Genomic DNA, 20,027 nt, shown 5'->3' with positions numbered 1-20,027 from the left:
TTTTCTATCAATTAACTGTTGTCTACTGCTCACTGGAATATCATTGTCTAATTGATTTGCAGGAGCTTGTACTATACACTGAATAGTCACCCTTTCTTTGTTATATGCATAACAAATCTCATCTCTCGGTTTTTAGCTTTTCTTTATTTTTTAACTTTGTATATGAATTACTTTATCATATAGACATTTTATCTTATCTGCCACTAGTTACATCAGATTTATCAATCTTTACCTTTATGATTTTAGCTTTTATGGGTTTTTTTAAAAAGTCTTTCTTCCCTCAATATCATATTTTATGTATGTATTTATTTATTTATTTGGGAGGAAGACTGGCCCTGAGCTAACGTCTGTGCCCATCCTCCTCTATTTAATACGTGGGACGCCTGCCATGGCATGGCTTGATAGGCAGTGCATAGTTCTGCACCCGGGATCCAAACCAGTGAATCCTGGGCCGCCAAAGTGCAGCGCATGAACTTAACCGCTATGCCACCGTGCTGGCCCCCAATATTTTATCTTTTGAATTTAAATATTAATTTGGAGAGAATTGACATCTGTATGATATTGAGTCTTCTCATTCATCCATATGGTTATGGTTTATCTCTCCATTTATTTGTGACTTTCAATAAAATTATATAATGCCATTAAGATTATGCATATCTTTAAACGTACTTAGTGTTTTTGTTGTCACTGTCATTTAAAAGACTTTTTAATTGGTTGTTATTTGTGTCCATCAACTCTATTGATTTTTGTGTATGGAGCTTGTATCCAGTAACATTTCTGAATACTCTTATTAATTCCAACAGCTTGTCAGTAGATGCCCCTGAATTTTCTGGGTACATATATTGTGTACAAATATTTTATCACTTTCCAATGATTACATGTCTTATTGCTTCTTATTTTCTTGTATCAGCTAGGAATTCCAGTAATACATTCTGAAAGCAGTGAGAGTGAACATCGTTATCTGGTTTCTGCCTTTAATTGTAATATTTCTAACTTTTCACTTCTAAATATGTCATTTGCTATTGGTTTTGGTAGATATTCTTTATCAGGTTAAGGAAGTTCTATTTTATTAATAGCTTACTTAGTGTGCTTATCAAATTGAATACTTTTCTATGTATTTTGAAATAGTCATAAGCTATTTTTCTCCATTAATCTGTTAATGTGATGAATTACTTTAATAGATTTTTCTATTATTGAACTTCCTTGCATTCATTGTAAAAACTCTTCTTGATTTTTTCTTATACACTGCTTGATTGCATTCGATAATATTTCAGTTTCTATTTGAGCATCTATAGTCTAAAGTCAGAGCGGTCTATAACTCCATTTTCTCATCCACATTGGGTATCATGGTTTCAGCAACCTTATATAATAGACCGAGGAACTTGCTCTTTCTTTTCTGTGGAATTGGTTGTTTCTGGAGCTCAATCCCAGGCTATTGTATAAAAGATTGGAAAACCATATTCACTGTCTCTTTCCTTCTCCTTATCTAGATTTGGAAATACACTTTTTCCTTTCTGTAGCATGTTTTTTGGTACTTTCCATCTTATAAAATCAGCATCATTAAGATGAACACAGAAAATCCAAAATTATCTCTAGGTGCATTTCACACTCCATCTCATCTAGGAATATATTCAAGGAACCATATGAATCAGGAAAAATTTCATAAATTTAAATAGAATAAATAAGATGAAAATCAAATTCCTCCTACGTTTTCATTACTAATATAAGAGTTAAAAAGTAGGACACCACCATCATCTGTACTGGAGGGAAAGATGAGTATTATTGACATGCAAATACCCTAACAGGGAAGGTAGATCATTTCAAACATATTAGAAAGAGAAAGATCTTTAAGCTTCTACGGTTGTCAGTGCTGCCTTTTCTAAATGATTTTTTGTTTAAGGATCGTGGACAAAGTTGGCATTTTTCCATGTTGACTTTGGGACTTGACAGGTATGCTGCAGCTGGTGGTGTTCGCTGCAATGAGTGGAGTGGAGGCAGCAGGTGGCAGCAGCTCCCACTCAAAAAGCTGTGGGACTCGGAGCAAGCTGTCCCTGCCGGAGGCCTCCCTCGTAGGCCAGCTAGTACCCTCTTTGTCTGTATAACTGCTCATTTCAAATACGGAAAGAAATGATACAACACATAAATCCCACTAACTTTCACAAAACAAATGGTATTTTTTTATGTCTGCTTTACGTCGAGAATGAATAACAGACACAAAATAGATGGCTTTACACTTAGTGCCTTTGTGCTTTCTAGACTCTTCTCCCCCATCCCCTTCATCTATCTTCATGCATTCTTTTGGGTCTCACTCAGGCCTTTCCTCTTCAGGGAAGCTGGCCATACTTTCAGATTTTTTGCTACCTTTTATTAAATGATAGTGGATAATAACAATATTAATATATAAGCTAATACTAATGACCATTTATTGAACACTTACTATATGCTAGGCTCTCTTCTAGAAGTTTTACATATTTTATCTCATTTAATTCACACAATAACTCAATGAATTAGGTACTATTATTATTATCCCCGTTTTATAGATATCAAAAGTGAAGCACAGAAAGGTTAAGTAACCTGCCTAAGATCACACAGCTAACAAGTGGACAGGGCCAGAAGACCAACACAGGCTGTCTGACCTTGGAGCCTTTGCTCTTCACCATTACTCAAGGATCCGTTAATCAGGGAGACCAATCCTTGCCAATAAACAGGTTGGCAAGTGTTTTAATTCCACTAAGAAATAGATTTCTTCAAGCTATTTCAAGTGTGTATATTTCCAAAACCTCTTTGAGAAGTATATCCACAACTGGGAATTTGAGGCCACTGATGGAAGAGATATTGGGATGGACAGACCAAGGAGAGAAATCTCAACTTCTTCACTTACTATGTGTGGAAGCTTGACAAGTTCTGTCACCACCCAGAGCTTAACCTTTCTAATGTATTAAATAATGATAATAGTACTTAAGTGTTACTGTGAAGCTTGAGATAACATAGGATAGTTGCCAGAGCATAGTTAAGTGCATCCTCAATTAATATTAGTCCATGTCCATATTCCTCAATAAACTGTGGTGCCAACTAAGCATTTCCTTTGGGTGTGATGAGCCTGGGAGAATGAGTTAGAGGGGAATAAGGGCAGCGTTGATTAACTGAGGAAGAACGTAGCATTATTAATTTTTGTATCTCCCTCAATGAGTATCTCAAATGAAGAGTGCATAAAAATGTTTGTTGTTAAATTGATGAGTAAAGAAAGTCACAAAATTAAGTAGTCAGTGGAAATGCATTTTAGAAGACTAGGGTTAACAGGTAACGTTAATATTCCTGGGAAATTTATTTACAATCAGTGGGGGCCTCTTATTAATTTCTCTCTTAAAGATATTCAGGTTGTATTGTGTCATCATTTCTTGTTCTCTGATATGCTTATGCTTGCATTTCTTTAATCATTGATCAAATTAACTAATGTCTCTTCTAGACCAAAAACAGAAGATGCCTGGGTATTCGCAAAGCCCAATGCCATCCAGGCCGTCGGTGTTATGTCGTTTGGTGAGTGTATATAGTTTCAAAGGCCCTTTCTCAATATGGAGGCTTCTGAGCAATGAAAAAGCACTGTTTCATGTTTGTGTCTGGAGAGCAGATGTCCTAAGTTTTAGACTTCCTATTAGCGGCACATGATCTAGTTTATGCCAACATAAAATGAGGCTCAAACTTCTCTCACTCATCACTAAAATTTGCTTCAATTTGGACAAGTCTCTTTCTCATGCATAAAACTCATTTAAGTCATTTTTTTTTTTTATCTTGAAAATCTAGCAAGTGTTATGGCCTTCTTCAAACCTTGCACACAAAGTATTACAAATTGGCCAGACATCTGAAACTACTCTGCCACATCCCAGATTAGAAAGGAAGCCACAGACTGAAAATGTGGTGTTGTTGAGATTTCCCTTAAGATTGGAAAGGCCACTAGGAAATGGAAAATGGGAGAGAAAGTTGGATAGACCTGGTCTGTATCAAGAGTGACATGAAGAGACCACATAAGCCTAACGTGAATGAAATTTCTCATTCCTGGAGCTGTTAGAAAGATTATTTTCTGACATAGCTAGTAAATTAGTATATTTGAACTTCGGTTCATTAGCATTCCAAAGTAGCATATATCTCTGAATTTTCAGAAGTAAAAAGAGAACCGTGGTGCTTACTTTAATAATGCTTTTTTTTTTTTTTTTTGTATTGCAGCGTTTATTTGCCACCATAACTGTTTCTTAGTTTATGGTTCTTTGGAAGAACCCACAGTAGCTAAGTGGTCCCGCATCATCCATGTGTCCACCTTGATTTCTGTATTCATCAGTATTCTCTTTGCTACGTGTGGATACTTGACATTTACTGGCTTCACCCAAGGTAAAATGAGAGATTCGGTCTTAACATATTTTGGATTTCACGTGGAGTGGTGCTATCACTTCTCATTTCGGGTACAGTTATACCCAATGTTCTGCTTCAAAGGATCACTATGTCTTCTACCCACTCTCTCCTCTACCTTCCTGCCTCTCTGCTATTTCTGTTTCCTAATTTTCTCCTTTTTAAACTGCTAAATGTCTTTCTGCACTCTATTCGCTCTCCTTTCGTGCTTTCACTTCAAAGCACGTGAGTTCTGGCTTCCTCCTCTACTACACCACTGCAACCTCACTTTCAAAGACACCAATATCTTCCTGCTCTTGAAAGCTAATAATCTTCTTGGTTCTGATTCTCATGGACCTCTCTGAATCACTGAAGAGTTCTAAACATTCTTTCTTTCCTCTCGTAGAGAAAAGAGCACTACCACACCATTATCCACTCTGTTAATATTTTTTTCTCGCTGTCATTCACCTTTGCTTTCTCCTACCTCCTCTCCCTCTTCTCTTCTGCCTACCCCCTATTAACTGGCTCGGACAAGTTACCTTTTTTTCTCTCAACAAATTCTCTGGAGATTTTCATTGTTTTAACTCTAGTCCAGATATTTCTTTTCCTTTCCAGCCTCTTGCCTGCAGGACATTTTTACTTAGTTGTCCCATTCTTACCTTAAACACAAAAATCATCTTTCCCACAAAACCAGAGCCCCTCCCACCCCTCCCCCCACTGCCCACACCCAGGTTACCTCCCTTTTCTTCTGTTCACCCAGGCGCAACTGAGTGGTCACCTCTTCTGCTTCCTTTGACCCTGACATTCCCACATCTATGTAGTAGGCTATTCAGGGTATCCTGACAGCCTGCTGAATGCTGTGATTCATGCATTTCACAGCTTTTGCAGGTCTATTATCTCACTTGACCTTCAAACAACCCTATGAAGGCAAGTGGAATAACTAGTTTTACCCCCTGCTTAAAACACAAAGAGGTGAACTAACTTGCCCAAGCTGCTGGTGACAAAGTAGAAAACAAGTCTCCTGACTTCCAGTCCAATTTTCTTTCCCTTTTACCTTGCTATCTACCCCATTTTGGTCAAATATGACTCATTAAAAGCTATCTCTTAGCCTCCAGCTCCTCTTACCTTAGTTTTCTGATGACGCTGAAAACTGGGTGGATGGTGGATGGTACATTGCGTGCTAGTGCATTGTTTCAAGTAGAGGTTACTGGTGACTGACTTATAGGCAAAGATTTCTCAAGAAATAAAGAAAGATGGCTTCAAAAAAGAGTGATTAACGTAATTCCTGTGCAGTCAAAAATAGAATACACGTGTGTGCCATTAGAGTACAGTAATGGAGTACCTTGAAAGTCTTGGTAAGAATTGTGTTTCAAAACATTTCTGCCACGTGTCACTATTGCCAAGACAAATGACCTGGAGACTCTGGTCTGTACAAAACCTTGGTTTTTAAATGCCTTCTCTGTAAAAAAGACGTAAACCCTTTTTCTTAGTCATACCTTACCGGTGGTATGACTCAGATATAATTAAATCTTTACATAACAAAGCTGACAGGTTGGTTTTGGTTTTTAGTTTTCGGGTTTTTTTCCTAGCCATAATTCCCTAAAATCCACTTAGACTCAATCTGGACTAAACTGACATTGTTGCTTCAGGCCATTTCACCTTAGGCAAATCTGGTCTTGTTTGTGCAAACTGCCTTCTTCTTTTCTTTTCCGTTTCCGTAGATAAATTCCAGCTTGTGAGGCAGTAAGAATTCTAGATTGTTCTTGATACTCCCTGGGACTTTTGAAAAGGTGCAGGCCCATTTTTCTAGTGGAGGTTAGTGAACAGGGAGCTTCAGTCCTTTTTTTCTCAGACTGCTGGAGCCTTTCCAGTCAACCTCAGGGCAGGTGTCTGCCACTACTGCTTTGTGGTTGAATCCTCTTCTGCCCAAAAGGGACACTAAAAAGTAATGTACATTTGTTCTAGTTGGTGGGAGGAGAGAAGAGTCACTTTACGTCTTGGGAAGCAGTAAGACATTTAGCTTTTTCATGAAAAAAGAGTACAGAAGTATTGTTTTGTTTTCTTTTTAAACAATGTAGTACTGTGTGGCTTTTATCTAATTTTTGATTCAGTCTAATTGAAAAATGTGACCAAGATTATAAAACGTAAGCATGTTATATTTAGGAAATAAACAGGCCCAAATATTCCTTGTTTCAGCATGGGAAATTCTTTTTTGCTAATATGACTTCTACGCCCTCTTTAGTCCCTGTATCTCTTCATAGGTATCTGAGAAAACACAGTCTGTAAATAAGAATTGGCTCAAGAGAGATATATATATATATGGTCCATCATTTAGTTTGGAACTAATAAAATATAGTGGTCTTCCTGGGAAATAAGCATATTTTCATAGTTTTGAATCGGTGCATTTCCACTTGTGTTTGTTGGATGCCATGAAACATAATGCATGCTTGGGTTCCTTGCTGTGACCCTGTGTTTGTGACTGAACCCATAGTGTGGTGAGCAGGAAATTCAGCTCCCCACACGTACTGGTCTACTCTCCCTTCAGGATTGTCCTTGATCTAAGAACGGCAGTTCAAAAGGAAATTTGTTTATTTTAACAGAACTTTTTTAAAAAAAAAAAATAATGAAGTCATTTACTTACCAGAAACAAAGACCAGAAGTAAGTTTATAAAACCAATGCACAAGAATTTAGGGAGTTGATTCTGTGTGAACACAAGACAATGGATAAAAGCATTTTTTAGAAGTTGGTACAAATTTAAGGAAAATCTGCCAAAAACAAACAATGAGAGTAAGAGAAAAACTATTAATGATGAATTCATCTTAAAGTGGAACATGTACTAGTTTTACTATCAGTCAATAATTATGTAGTTACTGAGTGTAAAAACATATGTAGACATTCTATTCTATTAAATTAAATGAAGTTTCTGTAGCTTCACTTACATAATAAATATCCAATATCTCACTTATGACATATTTATCTTAGATATTCAGTATCTATTTTATGTTATTCTTTAGGAGACTTATTCGAAAATTATTGCAGAAATGATGACCTAGTAACATTTGGAAGGTTTTGCTATGGAGTCACTGTCATTTTGACGTACCCAATGGAGTGCTTTGTGACGAGAGAGGTAAGCACGATTCCTTTCCAACACTACCTGGATGATCTCCTTACTATATTTAATTTAGGCAGATTTGCAAATAACTCGATTCTACAGATTCCAAAGTGCATGACAAGTAATATAATTTACAAAATTTTCTTTTTCAACCAGTTTAAAGATAAATTTATATTCAAATGTTTACAAAATATTTTTTCAAAAGTTAGATTTGAAAATTCTGTTTGGTGGTTTAGTTTATATTAGCTTAAGTATAAATATTTGTACAACTGCATTCCAAAATGAATGCCAGCCTTTAATACGGCCAAAGTTTTTTTAAAAACATTCTTGCAAAGAAATTAAGTACTAAGGTTTAAAATGTGTTTTACAAAATTATCTTTTGCTAAGACGTTTTATAAGTCGACATGTATTAAAAACACCATAGAACAGATTCTGATTAGTTTTGTTATTTTTAAAAAACTAAAATGTTTTCCACGGGAAACCAAAATTTCATTTAAACCATTAGTTTTCTAGATATATGTTATTTGTATTAATATGTTTATTTATTTATATTTGTATACCATATGAATAATATAGGTGGTATATTATTCATATCTATATTTCATTTCTACATCAACACCAAGTATGTTACATAGTCCACTGGATTTGTGGAGGAAGATTAGGTGAAAGAGAACTAATTCTTTTTGTGTAAAATTGGACAAGGACTTGTCGGGAATCCCTTGTGCAGTCGGCTACAAGGCCACTGTACCAGTTAGCAGAAAAACATGATCCTGCTCACAGTGGTTCTTTCAGGAATCACACTGAAAAGTGCTTAGTCTTAGAATCTATTCCTAGAGGCTGTTTACACAGGGGCACCATCTGAATGGGTCTAATGTGTGAAGCAAAACACCTACAGTGCTTTGGGTATACTAACTGATCGGCAGGTTTCTTGAGGCAGACCAGTGCTTACCTTACGCCAATTATGGGCATAAGGAACTGTCCAGGGAAATGGAATAAGGAAATGCTCAGCACTGTGTATGGCCTTTACAATTAGCATTTGTCCTCACTTAGAAATGTGCAACTCACAGGAAAGTTCTCCACCTCGACTATAAGGGAGAAGTAAACTGAACTATTTTATGAAGATTTTTAAAATCTAAGGGGCTTTAAAAATCTTGCTAACTTTTGTTGGATGCAGGAAATGGTTTTATTTTAGCTTCTGCCCAGTGTTTTGGGTTCCGATCTGATCTCTAGATCAGCAGTAACAGATGGCTCGTCCTCCTGCGGTTTCTGGTGAACTGCTTGTGGAAGGTCTGAGTCACTCCACCTGCGCAGCTTATGTCTTCAGTACTTGGAACTTGTGTTTCCTTTCTAGCTGCCATGACAGGAAGACAGAACTAAATCAAGATCTCTGCCATGGTAGCAAATGCTAGACAGAGAGACCGTGCATACGCCTTGCCCATTCACTTCCTTTCTCTCTCTCTCCTTTCTAGAGACACACACATACACACAGACACACAGACACGCACACACACAATATACAGTTGGTATAAACATATAAACAGAATCAAAGCCATTTCTATTCATAGGTGAGGTGGCCAACCACATACAAGGGTGGCAAAAAGCCTGTTTACCCCTAATAAATCTCTCTCACTAGCTTGCCTCACTAAGTGATTTTCCACTATTAACAATCATATTTTAGAGGCATCTATAAAAATGAATTTTAAATAAGATAGTATTAAGAAAGACATTACCAACTGTAAACCATACATAAGTAAAAGTTGTTAGTATCCCCATTAAATTGTGAGCAGAGTTATGGCAGCATCTAGTCTATGGGGAGTGTTACTTATCATAGTTTGGAGAGTTGGTTTTAAGGTCCCCCAGCATCTGACCCTCTCCTACCATTTCCAACTCTTGTCTCCTTGTTCTTTTGCACAGTCACCACCCTATTCAGTGTCTCCTCCTTGTCCTCTCCATAGTTATCTTTCTTGTTCTTACCTCTTTGCTTTTTCACACTGTTGCTTCAGTCTGTAATTCTGCTCTAAATCCTATCCATGTTTCAAGCCCCATGTCAAGCCAAGGTGGGACGAGTACATTTCTGGAATGCTGTAAAGCCAATTACTCTAAGGGAGACAGCTCTAGATACCCAAAGCTCCTTCTAGTTCTAAATTGTATTTGATCTTTTTTATCCTCTCATAAATTGATTGCTTATTTGTTTTATTAGATTGGTTGGATCTCTCCAAATAGAATGTTAATTCTTGAGAATAGGAATCATCTCCTAGGCATTTTCTCTTTGCAAATCATGTCTAAGTGTGAGATGCATTAAATAGGTAACTGTTGATTGATTTCCTTATCCGAATATCAGTGGAAAATGGTGATCAACTCTTCTTCATTTTTGTTGAGGAAAGGCAAGATAAAATAGAATTAAATTATATCAAATAGGATTTATTTTATATAAAATTAATTTCCTGTTACTAAAGGATATTACACATCTATTACTGTTAAAGGAAATTGTGTAACTCTTTCCTTAGAGGTCATTCAAATAATCTGAATAGCGTCTGTAGTTTGTATTAGTGGTAATCTTGTTGGACTCAGGGAAGAAGGATAAGGTAACCTCCCAAGTCTCTCTTATACTTGAGAAAGATATTTATTCACACATTCATGTGCTGTGTCCTGAGTCTGTAATATAATCCATTGCCTGTCTAATAGTTCAACAAAGAATACTTGTTATTGATATGTGTGAGTACAATGTGTAAATACTTTGGAAAAGATAGAACATTCATAGTGACTTAAGATTTAATTGATTGCCATATAGGTTGTGTTTTATACAGCCCTAGGTGCTATAATATGAAATACTCTCTTAATAAGTCTTGCATGCGTCTGAGAGTGCCTCTCTAAATAATCTGTTTATTTGGCAGGTAATTGCTAATGTGTTTTTTGGTGGGACTCTTTCATCAGTTGTCCATATTGTTGTAACAGTGGTTATCATTACTGTTGCCACACTTGTGTCATTGCTGATTGATTGCCTTGGAATAGTTTTAGAACTCAACGTAAGTACGTTTAAAGATTTACTCCTTCCATTCTAAAAGTCCCTTTAAAAGATAATGTTTACGTTTAACATCAGGTGTCTTTTCTTTAACAAGGTATCACTTTCTGAAGTGAAATGAAAATGCGCTTGTTATATTATAGTAAATATTCCTAATAACGATGCTGTGTACTTCATAGGACTGTATACTTTCAGAGCAGTGGTTTTCCAATGGGGGAATTTTGCCTCTCCTCCCCCAGGGGGCATTTAGCAATGTCTAGAGACATTTTCGGTTGTCACGGGCTAGGCGGGTGCTCCTGGCATCTGGTGGGTAGAGGCCAAGATGCTGCTAAACATCCCACAATGGATAGGACAACCCATTACAAAGAATTATCCAACCAAAAATGTCAGTGACGCTGAGGTTGAGAACCCCTGGTTTAGAGCACTTTTACATATTTTATTTTCTATAATATATAGATATTCCTAAAAAATAACTATAAATTAAATAGCTCTAGAATGTTCTTTGCTGAGAAAATAGGTCTAGAGGGATTCATTAAAAACATGTCAATGAAGAGAGCTTGCTCCATACTCCACATTCACTTACCATGGCCCAAGTTCTTTTTCCTTAAAATATTTTTCTTCTCTCTCTAGACCTTTCCTTTGGAATCTCTACTGCTACATCTCAAATATAGGTCCTCATCTGAATTAATAGCGGCTTTTTGCTTCAACTAGCACATATTTAAGTTCGGCTTCCAATATTTCACTATTTTGTTTAAAAACGTTCACTTTCCAGCCAGAGCAAGTGTAAACTCTGTTGCCTCTAAAATCTGAGCCCATGCTTCCTATGGAAAGTTATTTACTATTTACTTCCCCAAATCTACCCTTAGCTCTAGCCAATCTTATTTTTGACCTGTCAGTAAGCCATATTAATTCTTCCTTTTATCCTTTGGCTTATCTGTTTATCCTTTCCTGTAATTATTATTTTCCTTTCATTTCTGTCCAAATCTTACAAAGATTTAAGGTCTAATGTAATTTCTAGCTCGTTTATTCGTTGATCAGATATATACTGGGTAATTACTAAGTGCCACACAATAGAGATACAATGATGGGAGGAAATCAGGAAGGATGCATGCTTTCATAGAATTTACAGCCTCACAAATAAATGTAAAAGTTCAGCTGCTATATAGATGATGAAGAAGAGAAAGGGAAGTAGATGGGCTCCCAAAAGACATTTTTGAGAAAAGATTTGGTGGACAGGTTCCATTGGGAGCACAGAGGGATAGAGGGACATATCAAGAGTGATGCCTTGGTTCAGTTTTGTGGAACCAGGATAATGATGCCGTTTGGTGAGATGAATCGAAGTAGCTCTCCCACTCTAGGATCATTAATCTTCCTCTTCTACAATCCTTATGGAATTTCTATTCAGAATCACACCATTTAGCATTTATTAGTCATGCACCATGAGGAGGACACACTTTTACAAGTGAGATCCCAAGTCATCATTTACTCATTCCATTGAGAGTTGAGGGATAGACCAAGGTATTAATTGTCAGTGCCCAAGTTACTATTCCCTTCAGATGTCATGTGGATTTGAAGTTTCAGACAAAGGCGGTAGGAGATTCAGTCAAGAGCACGCTATTGGGGATTTTCTTACAGCAGAGTAAATGGAAAGTAGGGAGTAGACAGCTTCCCCAAAACACAGGGGACTGGGGAATCATCTATTCCACCAGTAAAGAAAAGAGAGCTCATAAGAGAGGTGGGTAAATATTATCAAAGGAACCTTTACCTCCTTCCCAATTTTGCATAGGCCAAAGGCTAGTAGGTCCACTCAAAATCATTTCATGTTCCAACTTTGATTTGTATAAATGGATGACTGCTGACTTAATGCACTATCTCATGTCATGTACTGTTTGTACTGTCCATAAGCTTGCCTTCTTTACCAAATTGTAAGCTTTTTGAAGACAAGAATGAATTCAGCTGCCTTCTACATCCTCCACAACACCTGGCGTAGTGCTAAGAACACAGTGCTCAAATTGCTGCCTGGGCGATTGCCACTTAGGACCGCAGTTCAGGAACTGTTTCTACAAATGCTCCTGGACATAAGAGACACTCTTTAGTGTAGCACCAGGAAATTAAATGTTGCAAAAAATGGTTGGTGTTGACAGTAATAGTAATCCTTCAACTGTGCTGAGATGATCAACATAATCATTCCCAGCTCTATTATTTCTTGTTTTTTGAAATGACTCATTTGAATTCACATGTTTGGGCTGTTTTTTAATATGTAGGATGTTGATATGAGAGAAAATATGTTTATCAGCTGCCTGACCACTCACCACATCTTGATAGCCTAACAATTTTTTGTTCCCTTTAAGTTAACCAAGCACACATATATTGCTTATTTTTTAGGAATGATATATTTTTGTAAATTTGACCATTACTTTCTGTTAGTTGCTAATCTCCCTGACACTTGCACAACAAAATCATAAGCACATAATGACATTAAATATTCTCTCCTGTACTTATGTTGAAACTTTTTTGTGGTTAAGACAGAATTCTGGTATTGTAGAGTAATCAGAGAATATTTGGTGAATATCTGTTATAAAGTCAAGATCTGAGCTGGCTGTATAGGACTACTTTTTAAAATTTAAAACATGATTCTAAATCCTTAGATTTTCTAAAACCTGGTTATATAGATATTCATAAAAAAAACAATTAAAGAGTGCTAAGTTATCTGTTATGATCTAATAACCAAAGACAATTACACTAGTTTTAAAGCACTTTGTAGGAATTGTTAAAATCTAGGATCTCCATTCTCTTTCAGACCACCTGATTGTATGTTTTTCCAGTCAACAAAAGTCTTTTGGTGTGCACAATAACGTATTCAGGTCTTTACTCAACTCCCTTTTGTGTGGGCATTTGTCATGTTTAATAGAGCCAGATCAAGCATCATTTCTGTCAGTAATTAATGCAGGCTGGGTCATGCATCACATTAGAAGTAAGCAAAGCATGCTGTCTTCCACTTCAGAACGACAATGTGAGCCAACATGTATTGAGTATTTACTCTGTGCCAAGTGTGTTGCATGTGTTATCTCCCTTGATCTATATTAATTTTACAGATGAAGAAACTGAGGCACGGGGTGATTAAATAGGTCACACTAGTTGTAAGTGGCAGAATCAAGATTTGAACATAGGCTCTTGGACCCTATAGCCCATATTTTTAATCAGTATGCTAGTCTTAGGTTTCCTAAGTATAGGCTTTAAATTATGTAAAATAATTACATTCACTTCTCTATCCATTTTTTAAATTAAAAGATCTATGCATTGAGCTTACCTGTAAGTAAGGTTAAGAGTAATCTGTAACACGCACAGATAGACTTGAATAATGAGTTAAAATAAATATCAGGCGATGAAATAAAATGGAACTAAAACTTTTTCATCTAAATTAATAATTGTTAGCCAACAGTTTTTATCCTAGTTAACAACTGTAGTACTTTTGGAATTCTTTTCTATTGTGGCTTCTGAATCATCACTAAGTAGATAATAATCTTCATAAATGAGACACGTAATAGAGTCAGACCTACAATTTGCAAAGTTAGGGAAATGCTGTTACTGAGTATAACTAAAATAATATAGGATAAATTATTTGTGGTTGTATTAGTTATTTAATAAAAAGCAAAACCCTGGTTAGAACTTAGCTTCCCTTTTATTTCATTGTTTTCACAGGGTAGACACAATGACATATTTTTCCAAAGCAAACGCACTCTCAATTTTACAGGATTCATTTTAGAAGCAAATAAAATAACTTGGTGATAAGAATCCAGCATCTTGGCACTGATGTTAGTGTTAGAGAAAAGAGGCATCTGCAGTAATTGGGCCCTATGGGTTTCTACTTGCAGCAGTACAAAGAGAAAAGATGAAGCAGCTGGTCCCTGTGGCCAGAGTAACCAGCCCAACAAGCATTGTGTGCAGCTTACAGTGGAGGGAAGGAAGCAAGCCAATTACCCAGCAAGAGCCCAGATAGAGAGATACAGTCATGAGGGTGAGCAAGCCATAGTCCCAGCTACCAAAGACCTCTTGAGCTAGAGAGATTTTCTTTTTAAGGTATAAGAATACATATCATGAGTCCACATTGATGACAAAGCATACATTTAAAAGTTGTATAAGCATTATTTAAACTTAGCTTTCAGCTGCCTTGTATCATTTGAGAGGTTTCTATTCAGGTAGGAAATTTCAGATACTTTTCCAATCTGTATTGCCAGTAAAAATCTTTAACATCTTCTGCTATTTCCCTACAGCAAACTGCAAAATGCCATGGCCTCCATCGTATTATCATCAAAGGATAGAGCTATTCTGCCTTTATAAATGTGACTATATTTTATTGTCTCTTTAATAAACAGTTATAGTATTTACATCCTGTCAAGCAATTTCAAAAATTATTTAAAGCCAGTGGTATATTCTCAAGCAAGACTATATTAAACAGATCAAGTAGGCCAGACTAATTCATAGGGAATAGAACAGATGGAATTGCACTATCGTTTTACTGATGGTCTTGGGTCCTAGCAGCAACCTCTTATAAGAATGAGCTTTCAAATATTAGGAAAGTAAGTGCTATCTAGACAAGATACCCAACTGGACTTCTTCCAGTACAAACATCAGCTATATAGTTTTCCCACTAATTGCTGCTTTCTCAACTTTTAGGAATTATAACATAAACAGAACACCCATTGCTTTGCACTGCCCAGCAAGTTAGATTTGGAAGAGTCCCAAAATGCTGACTGATGACAGCTTCTAAGCAGCAGCTGGTGGCAGTTTCATCCTGATAGCATTTTCACACTCTGCAGTTCCAGATGCATTTGCTTCAAGTTTGTTTTTACAAGGGTCTCTCTCTCTCTCTCTACACACACACACACACACACACACACACACACACGTTTGTATTTTAATTACTATTTTATTGTTTTCAAAAACTATTTCAAAGAAATCAAAGGATAATAATTATTGTAAACACACTGAATTCTACAGTATTTCCATAACTTAAACAACATTGCCAGTTTCAAGTGTCATGATACAGTCTAAGGAATCCATAATTCATTTAATTCCAGCCATATGAAAACTCACTTTTTATACACTATGGACCTTTGCAGGTATTCATTTGTATTCAGCTTCTATGAGTAGCAAAATTATATTGTCCATATATTTTAAAATAGAATACAATTTGGTACCTCTTAGTATTTTCTCACTGCTTTATCACTGACGGTAGAAATATTTTCCATGGACTGTGATCCCTCCTGTTTGTCCTCAGATTTTCAGATACTGCCTGGCTAGTCTGATTTCATAGTGTGTCCTCCTTAATTGCCATTTCTCTGGATTGTTGCTGTCTTTGTAAAAAATTAAAAAGTGATATTTTTGGAATCATAGTTGTAATATTTCTGGTATGAGGGTGGTACTTATTATAAAACACAGTAATTTTATTATATGGTGATATTGAAAAAATATTTCTTTTAAACTATTTTTAAAGGATAATCTGTTCTTTTATACCATCCACTTCAAAATCAGTTTTCTGTAATTTTTCCTTGAAAAATCTACCAAAATAATATCAAAAAGCTTTCAAACCATAGGTGGTAGGTATAGAAGCTTTCTTTATACTATTCTTCCTACTTTTCTCTATATTTACAAATTTCCATAATAATTACTTTTTCAAATATAGCAAACATGTATTTTATGGAAAACTTGCTTTTAATTCTAAACCAGTATCGCATTTGCTATTGAGTGTCTGTTTTAAAAAACTTGTGTTTTATGGTTTAAGTGACTATTATTTGTCATAGAATTATATTTAATATATTTTGTTAATAATGTGTTATATTTTGCTTAATATTTAATATAATTAGAAAAATATATTACCTAAAATGCATTAAATTTTAACGTGATTTCATTTGCAAAGTTTCCACAGCAAATTTGGCCTCAAGGGGAAAGTCTCTTTCCTTTGAAGTCAGCAACTCTTGGTATTTTTATGATATTCTCCATAAGCTTCAGCCTGACATTCCCCTTCAGGTTGGACTTCGCCATAAGCTAAAGTGGGGGAGGCTGAGTGAGTCATAAACATTTAGTTCCACTGTCAATTTTCTAGGGTAATTAATGTGTTTAGTTTCACTTGAAAGAAGATTTAGAAATGCTGTTTCATGTTAAGTACCCTTAGGGTTATAGTTTTCATTTCTCATACAGACAGGCACCTACTTTCATACAAACTCAGGTGAAGAGGAAAGACAATATGCCGTAGATACCTCCCAAAAGTCCCCTCGTACACAAATCAGAAATAGATCTCTCAGATTTGACCAGCATAGTAAATACACAGAAATTTGTAATGAAAGGTACAAGGAAATATGATGTAACTGAAAATATGGGAAATTTCAAGAGTTTGCCACAAGTCCGTCCTACGATCTGCTTTATTTTCCATATTATTTTCTGATCATTTTTTCTTAAGTCTGATATACTATTACATTATTTTACTCTCTTTTGTAAATATTCCATCAGAAGAAGAAAAACCTATTCCTCGTCTTTCTTGTAATTCTTTTTCTTTCCTTTGTTTGATTCAACTGAACCTATCAAACTTTTAACAAGTGCAATGACAGATACATTTTGTAAATGTTTTTAGAAAACTACCCCAGGAATGCTCCCTCCAGTGACATTATCTCGTGTCTTGTTTTCAACACTCAGGGTGCGCTCTGTGCAGCTCCTTTAATTTTTATCATTCCATCGGCATGTTATCTGAAGCTGTCTGAAGAACCAAGGACACACTCGGATAAGATTATGTCTTGCGTCATGCTCCCCATCGGTGCGGTGGTGATGGTGGTTGGATTCGTCATGGCCGTCAGAAATCCTCAAGACTGCACCCACGGGCAGGAAATGTTCTACTGCTTTCCTGACAATTTCTCCTTCACAAACATCTCAGTGACTCATTTTCAACTGACAACACAACTTTCAGTTTTAAACGTCACTATCTTTCAGTGAGTTGACTGCTTTAAAAAATACGTATGTTTTCATGGACTTCTAAACCACATGACGTTCACATATGTTTTAGTGTCTATATTGTAAAATTATTACTTTGGCATTTATCAAGACTTGGTTTTCTTTACTCTTCAGCCCAATATAAAAGATAAAGAGGAAAAGAAAGTTGATTGTATTTTGTCTTAAACAGGGACAAAATAAATGTTTTATTTTAATAACTGTGCTACACTAATTCCAACTGCAGAAGGAGCAGTGAAGCCTTTGGCATCAGCTGCCATTCTCTCAAAGCATTATTCTTTTATTTAATACATGAGCCGACATATTGCGCTCCCAAATAAGTAGAAGATTATGGGTTGGAATTGTGTGTGTCCTTTATGAGAAAAAAAAGTGTTTTAAAGTTAATGGAATTGAAGGGAAGGGAAAAAAAATTATTAAAGAGAGTAGATATTTCGAGAGCAAAGTGAAGCTCTCCATTATAATTTCAGCTGCATCCTTGTTTAGAGAGAATTGACTCCCTGGAGAAATGAGTAAAGTTCTTTTCTTTCCATGTTAAGAAGCACGAATAATAGATTGAATATACAGAGCAAGGTGTGTGAGAAATCAAAATTACCTCCCAAGTTTTGATCCTGTGGGAATACGATGGTAGTGCCGTTAACTAAATTATAAAACAGGAAAAAGTACCTCACAAGTTGTTCTTAGGCACGAGCCCAAGAGATCTGTTATCCATCAGCCTTGGACTGGTTGAATTTGAAATGCTGGCAGGAATATACACCTGGAAGCTGAACTTTCAGACTAGAAGCTTGCAAGAAGAATCAGGGCTACAGAAGAGGCATTCTTACTCCTCCGGGAGCCCTCAGAGAGATTCTCAGGAGCTCTTGTTGGCTGGAACCTCCAGAAGCAGACACTAAGATGGAGTCCGGCATTCAGGATGGTTATTAGGGATCATAGCTACTGGGAAAGAGGGGCAAAGCAGGACTGGGAGGGCAAAATGGACATGCAATGTAGGCTGACAAACCCTCAGCCATACCCAAAAGGGAGTCTAGAACATAGGTGGTCCTTCAGAGTTGTCCCTGTTCAGGGGAAATAGCCGGGTTTTAACACTGCTCTCTCCAGCAGTCCTTGTAGGTGCGCACCTGTGGAAGGACAAGCCCTTGGGCTAGGCAGTTCTTTGCAGCTGAGCAAACCCTCAAGGAACTGAGAGCTGGAGGCTGGTAGGTGGGGCACCACACGCTTCCTTGTAGGAGATCTGGGAGGCCCAGCTGTGTCGACCACAGCTGCCCTCAGTTTTTAATGCGGGCTTTATATCTCTCAATGAGGATTTCATGTCTTCATATCTATGAAAATCTTTAAAAAGTAACAGAATAAAATTGGGAACCATCTGGTTGGCTACCTTAGGTTGATATATAATATATTAAGTATCACCCAAGACTTGGGCTCTCACCTTTTTCATTTGTATTTCCATCAAGTTGACAATCCATAGTACTATATTAATTGTTGCCAAATAGAAAGTATCACAAGCAGAGTTAATATACACAAAGTCTTTGTACAAATCACAGCCCCCCCCCCAAAAAAAAATCCCACAGGAATTGTATAAAGGATGGCTTCACAGCAGTTTGAATAAAGAAGTGGTGAGCGCTGAGTCATCGTGTTACTCATGTTAAGAAAGGCCTATTGAACACGAAGGAAGTTGCACCTTAGCAGGCAGAAGCAGGCTCCGGCTTTGAGTGGTGATTTTGCCTTCATTAAACATTATTTATGCCACTAAATTGATTTAAATTCTATTGGCTGTATAGCTTTTCTGTATTTAATTTGTAAATCTGTTTTATATAGTTGTTTAAGAATCCTAACGTTAAGTGGCTTGTACGTATTTTTAGATTGATGTATGTTTTGGTAAAATAATGATAAAAATACTTTCATTCCTTCTGAGGGAATATAAGAAATTTCTGCAGCAGTCCATCCCTACATTACTCAAGAGTGAGAAACACTGACCTACATAGTTATTAGATAGAGTCATGAGAGATGAGATTTCCAAGAGAGTACAAAGAGAAGTACGTCAAGGATAACGTACTATAGCACTTAGCCTCTATTATCATGAACTCTTGGTGTTGCTTCAGATTCCTTAACCTTGACTCTTCAAATAGATAAAAAGTTCCTGGTAGGAACTGAGTGCCATATTAATGCCTAATAAATACTTGTTCTGTTTTTTTTTCGTAATCAACTGTGGAACAAGACTACCTTTCACCCAGTTATTAGCTGCATGGATTACCAACATCTTTCAAATTATGATAAAATAAATCTTAGGAACTCAAGTCTATTTTGCAAGAATACTCGTCTTTTTATTTTACCACCATGCAGAACTTCAAGAACCACCCCCCCCATCTATTTCTTGCCTCAGTTTAATAAGAGATTTCCAGTGAGACTCATTTGCTCCCTGCTACTTCTTGCCCCTGACAAAGCAACTGGAAGATTTTAAACCAATTTTTAAAGTTGTCACTACGTTTAAACTTATAAAGTCCTTCTTAATTTAC

The 20,027-nt window shown here is 36.4% G+C and overlaps 1 protein-coding gene across 2 annotated transcripts in view; it reads left to right on the top strand.

The window, feature by feature from the left end:
* SLC38A11 (solute carrier family 38 member 11) overlaps positions 1-19,813 on the top strand; it is a 53,875-nt gene extending 34,062 nt beyond the window's left edge. The window contains exons 8-12 of one of the 2 annotated variants that reach the window (XM_008537091.2): positions 3,467-3,537; positions 4,222-4,383; positions 7,396-7,508; positions 10,388-10,519; positions 17,209-19,813. In XM_008537091.2, the coding sequence (XP_008535313.2) occupies positions 3,467-3,537; positions 4,222-4,383; positions 7,396-7,508; positions 10,388-10,519; positions 17,209-17,502 (772 nt within the window). In that variant the 3' untranslated portion in view covers positions 17,503-19,813. The remainder of the gene's footprint in view (positions 1-3,466; positions 3,538-4,221; positions 4,384-7,395; positions 7,509-10,387; positions 10,520-17,208) is intronic. The other variant, XM_070581488.1, reaches the window with a different exon arrangement.
* The last annotated feature ends 214 nt before the right edge of the window (positions 19,814-20,027 follow it).

The sequence above is a fragment of the Equus przewalskii genome, chromosome 17 (assembly GCF_037783145.1).
Source record: "Equus przewalskii isolate Varuska chromosome 17, EquPr2, whole genome shotgun sequence".
NCBI classification, from domain to species: Eukaryota; Metazoa; Chordata; class Mammalia; order Perissodactyla; family Equidae; genus Equus; species Equus przewalskii.
Note: the sequence above shows the minus strand (reverse complement) of the source record. Positions and strands in the feature narration are given on the sequence as shown.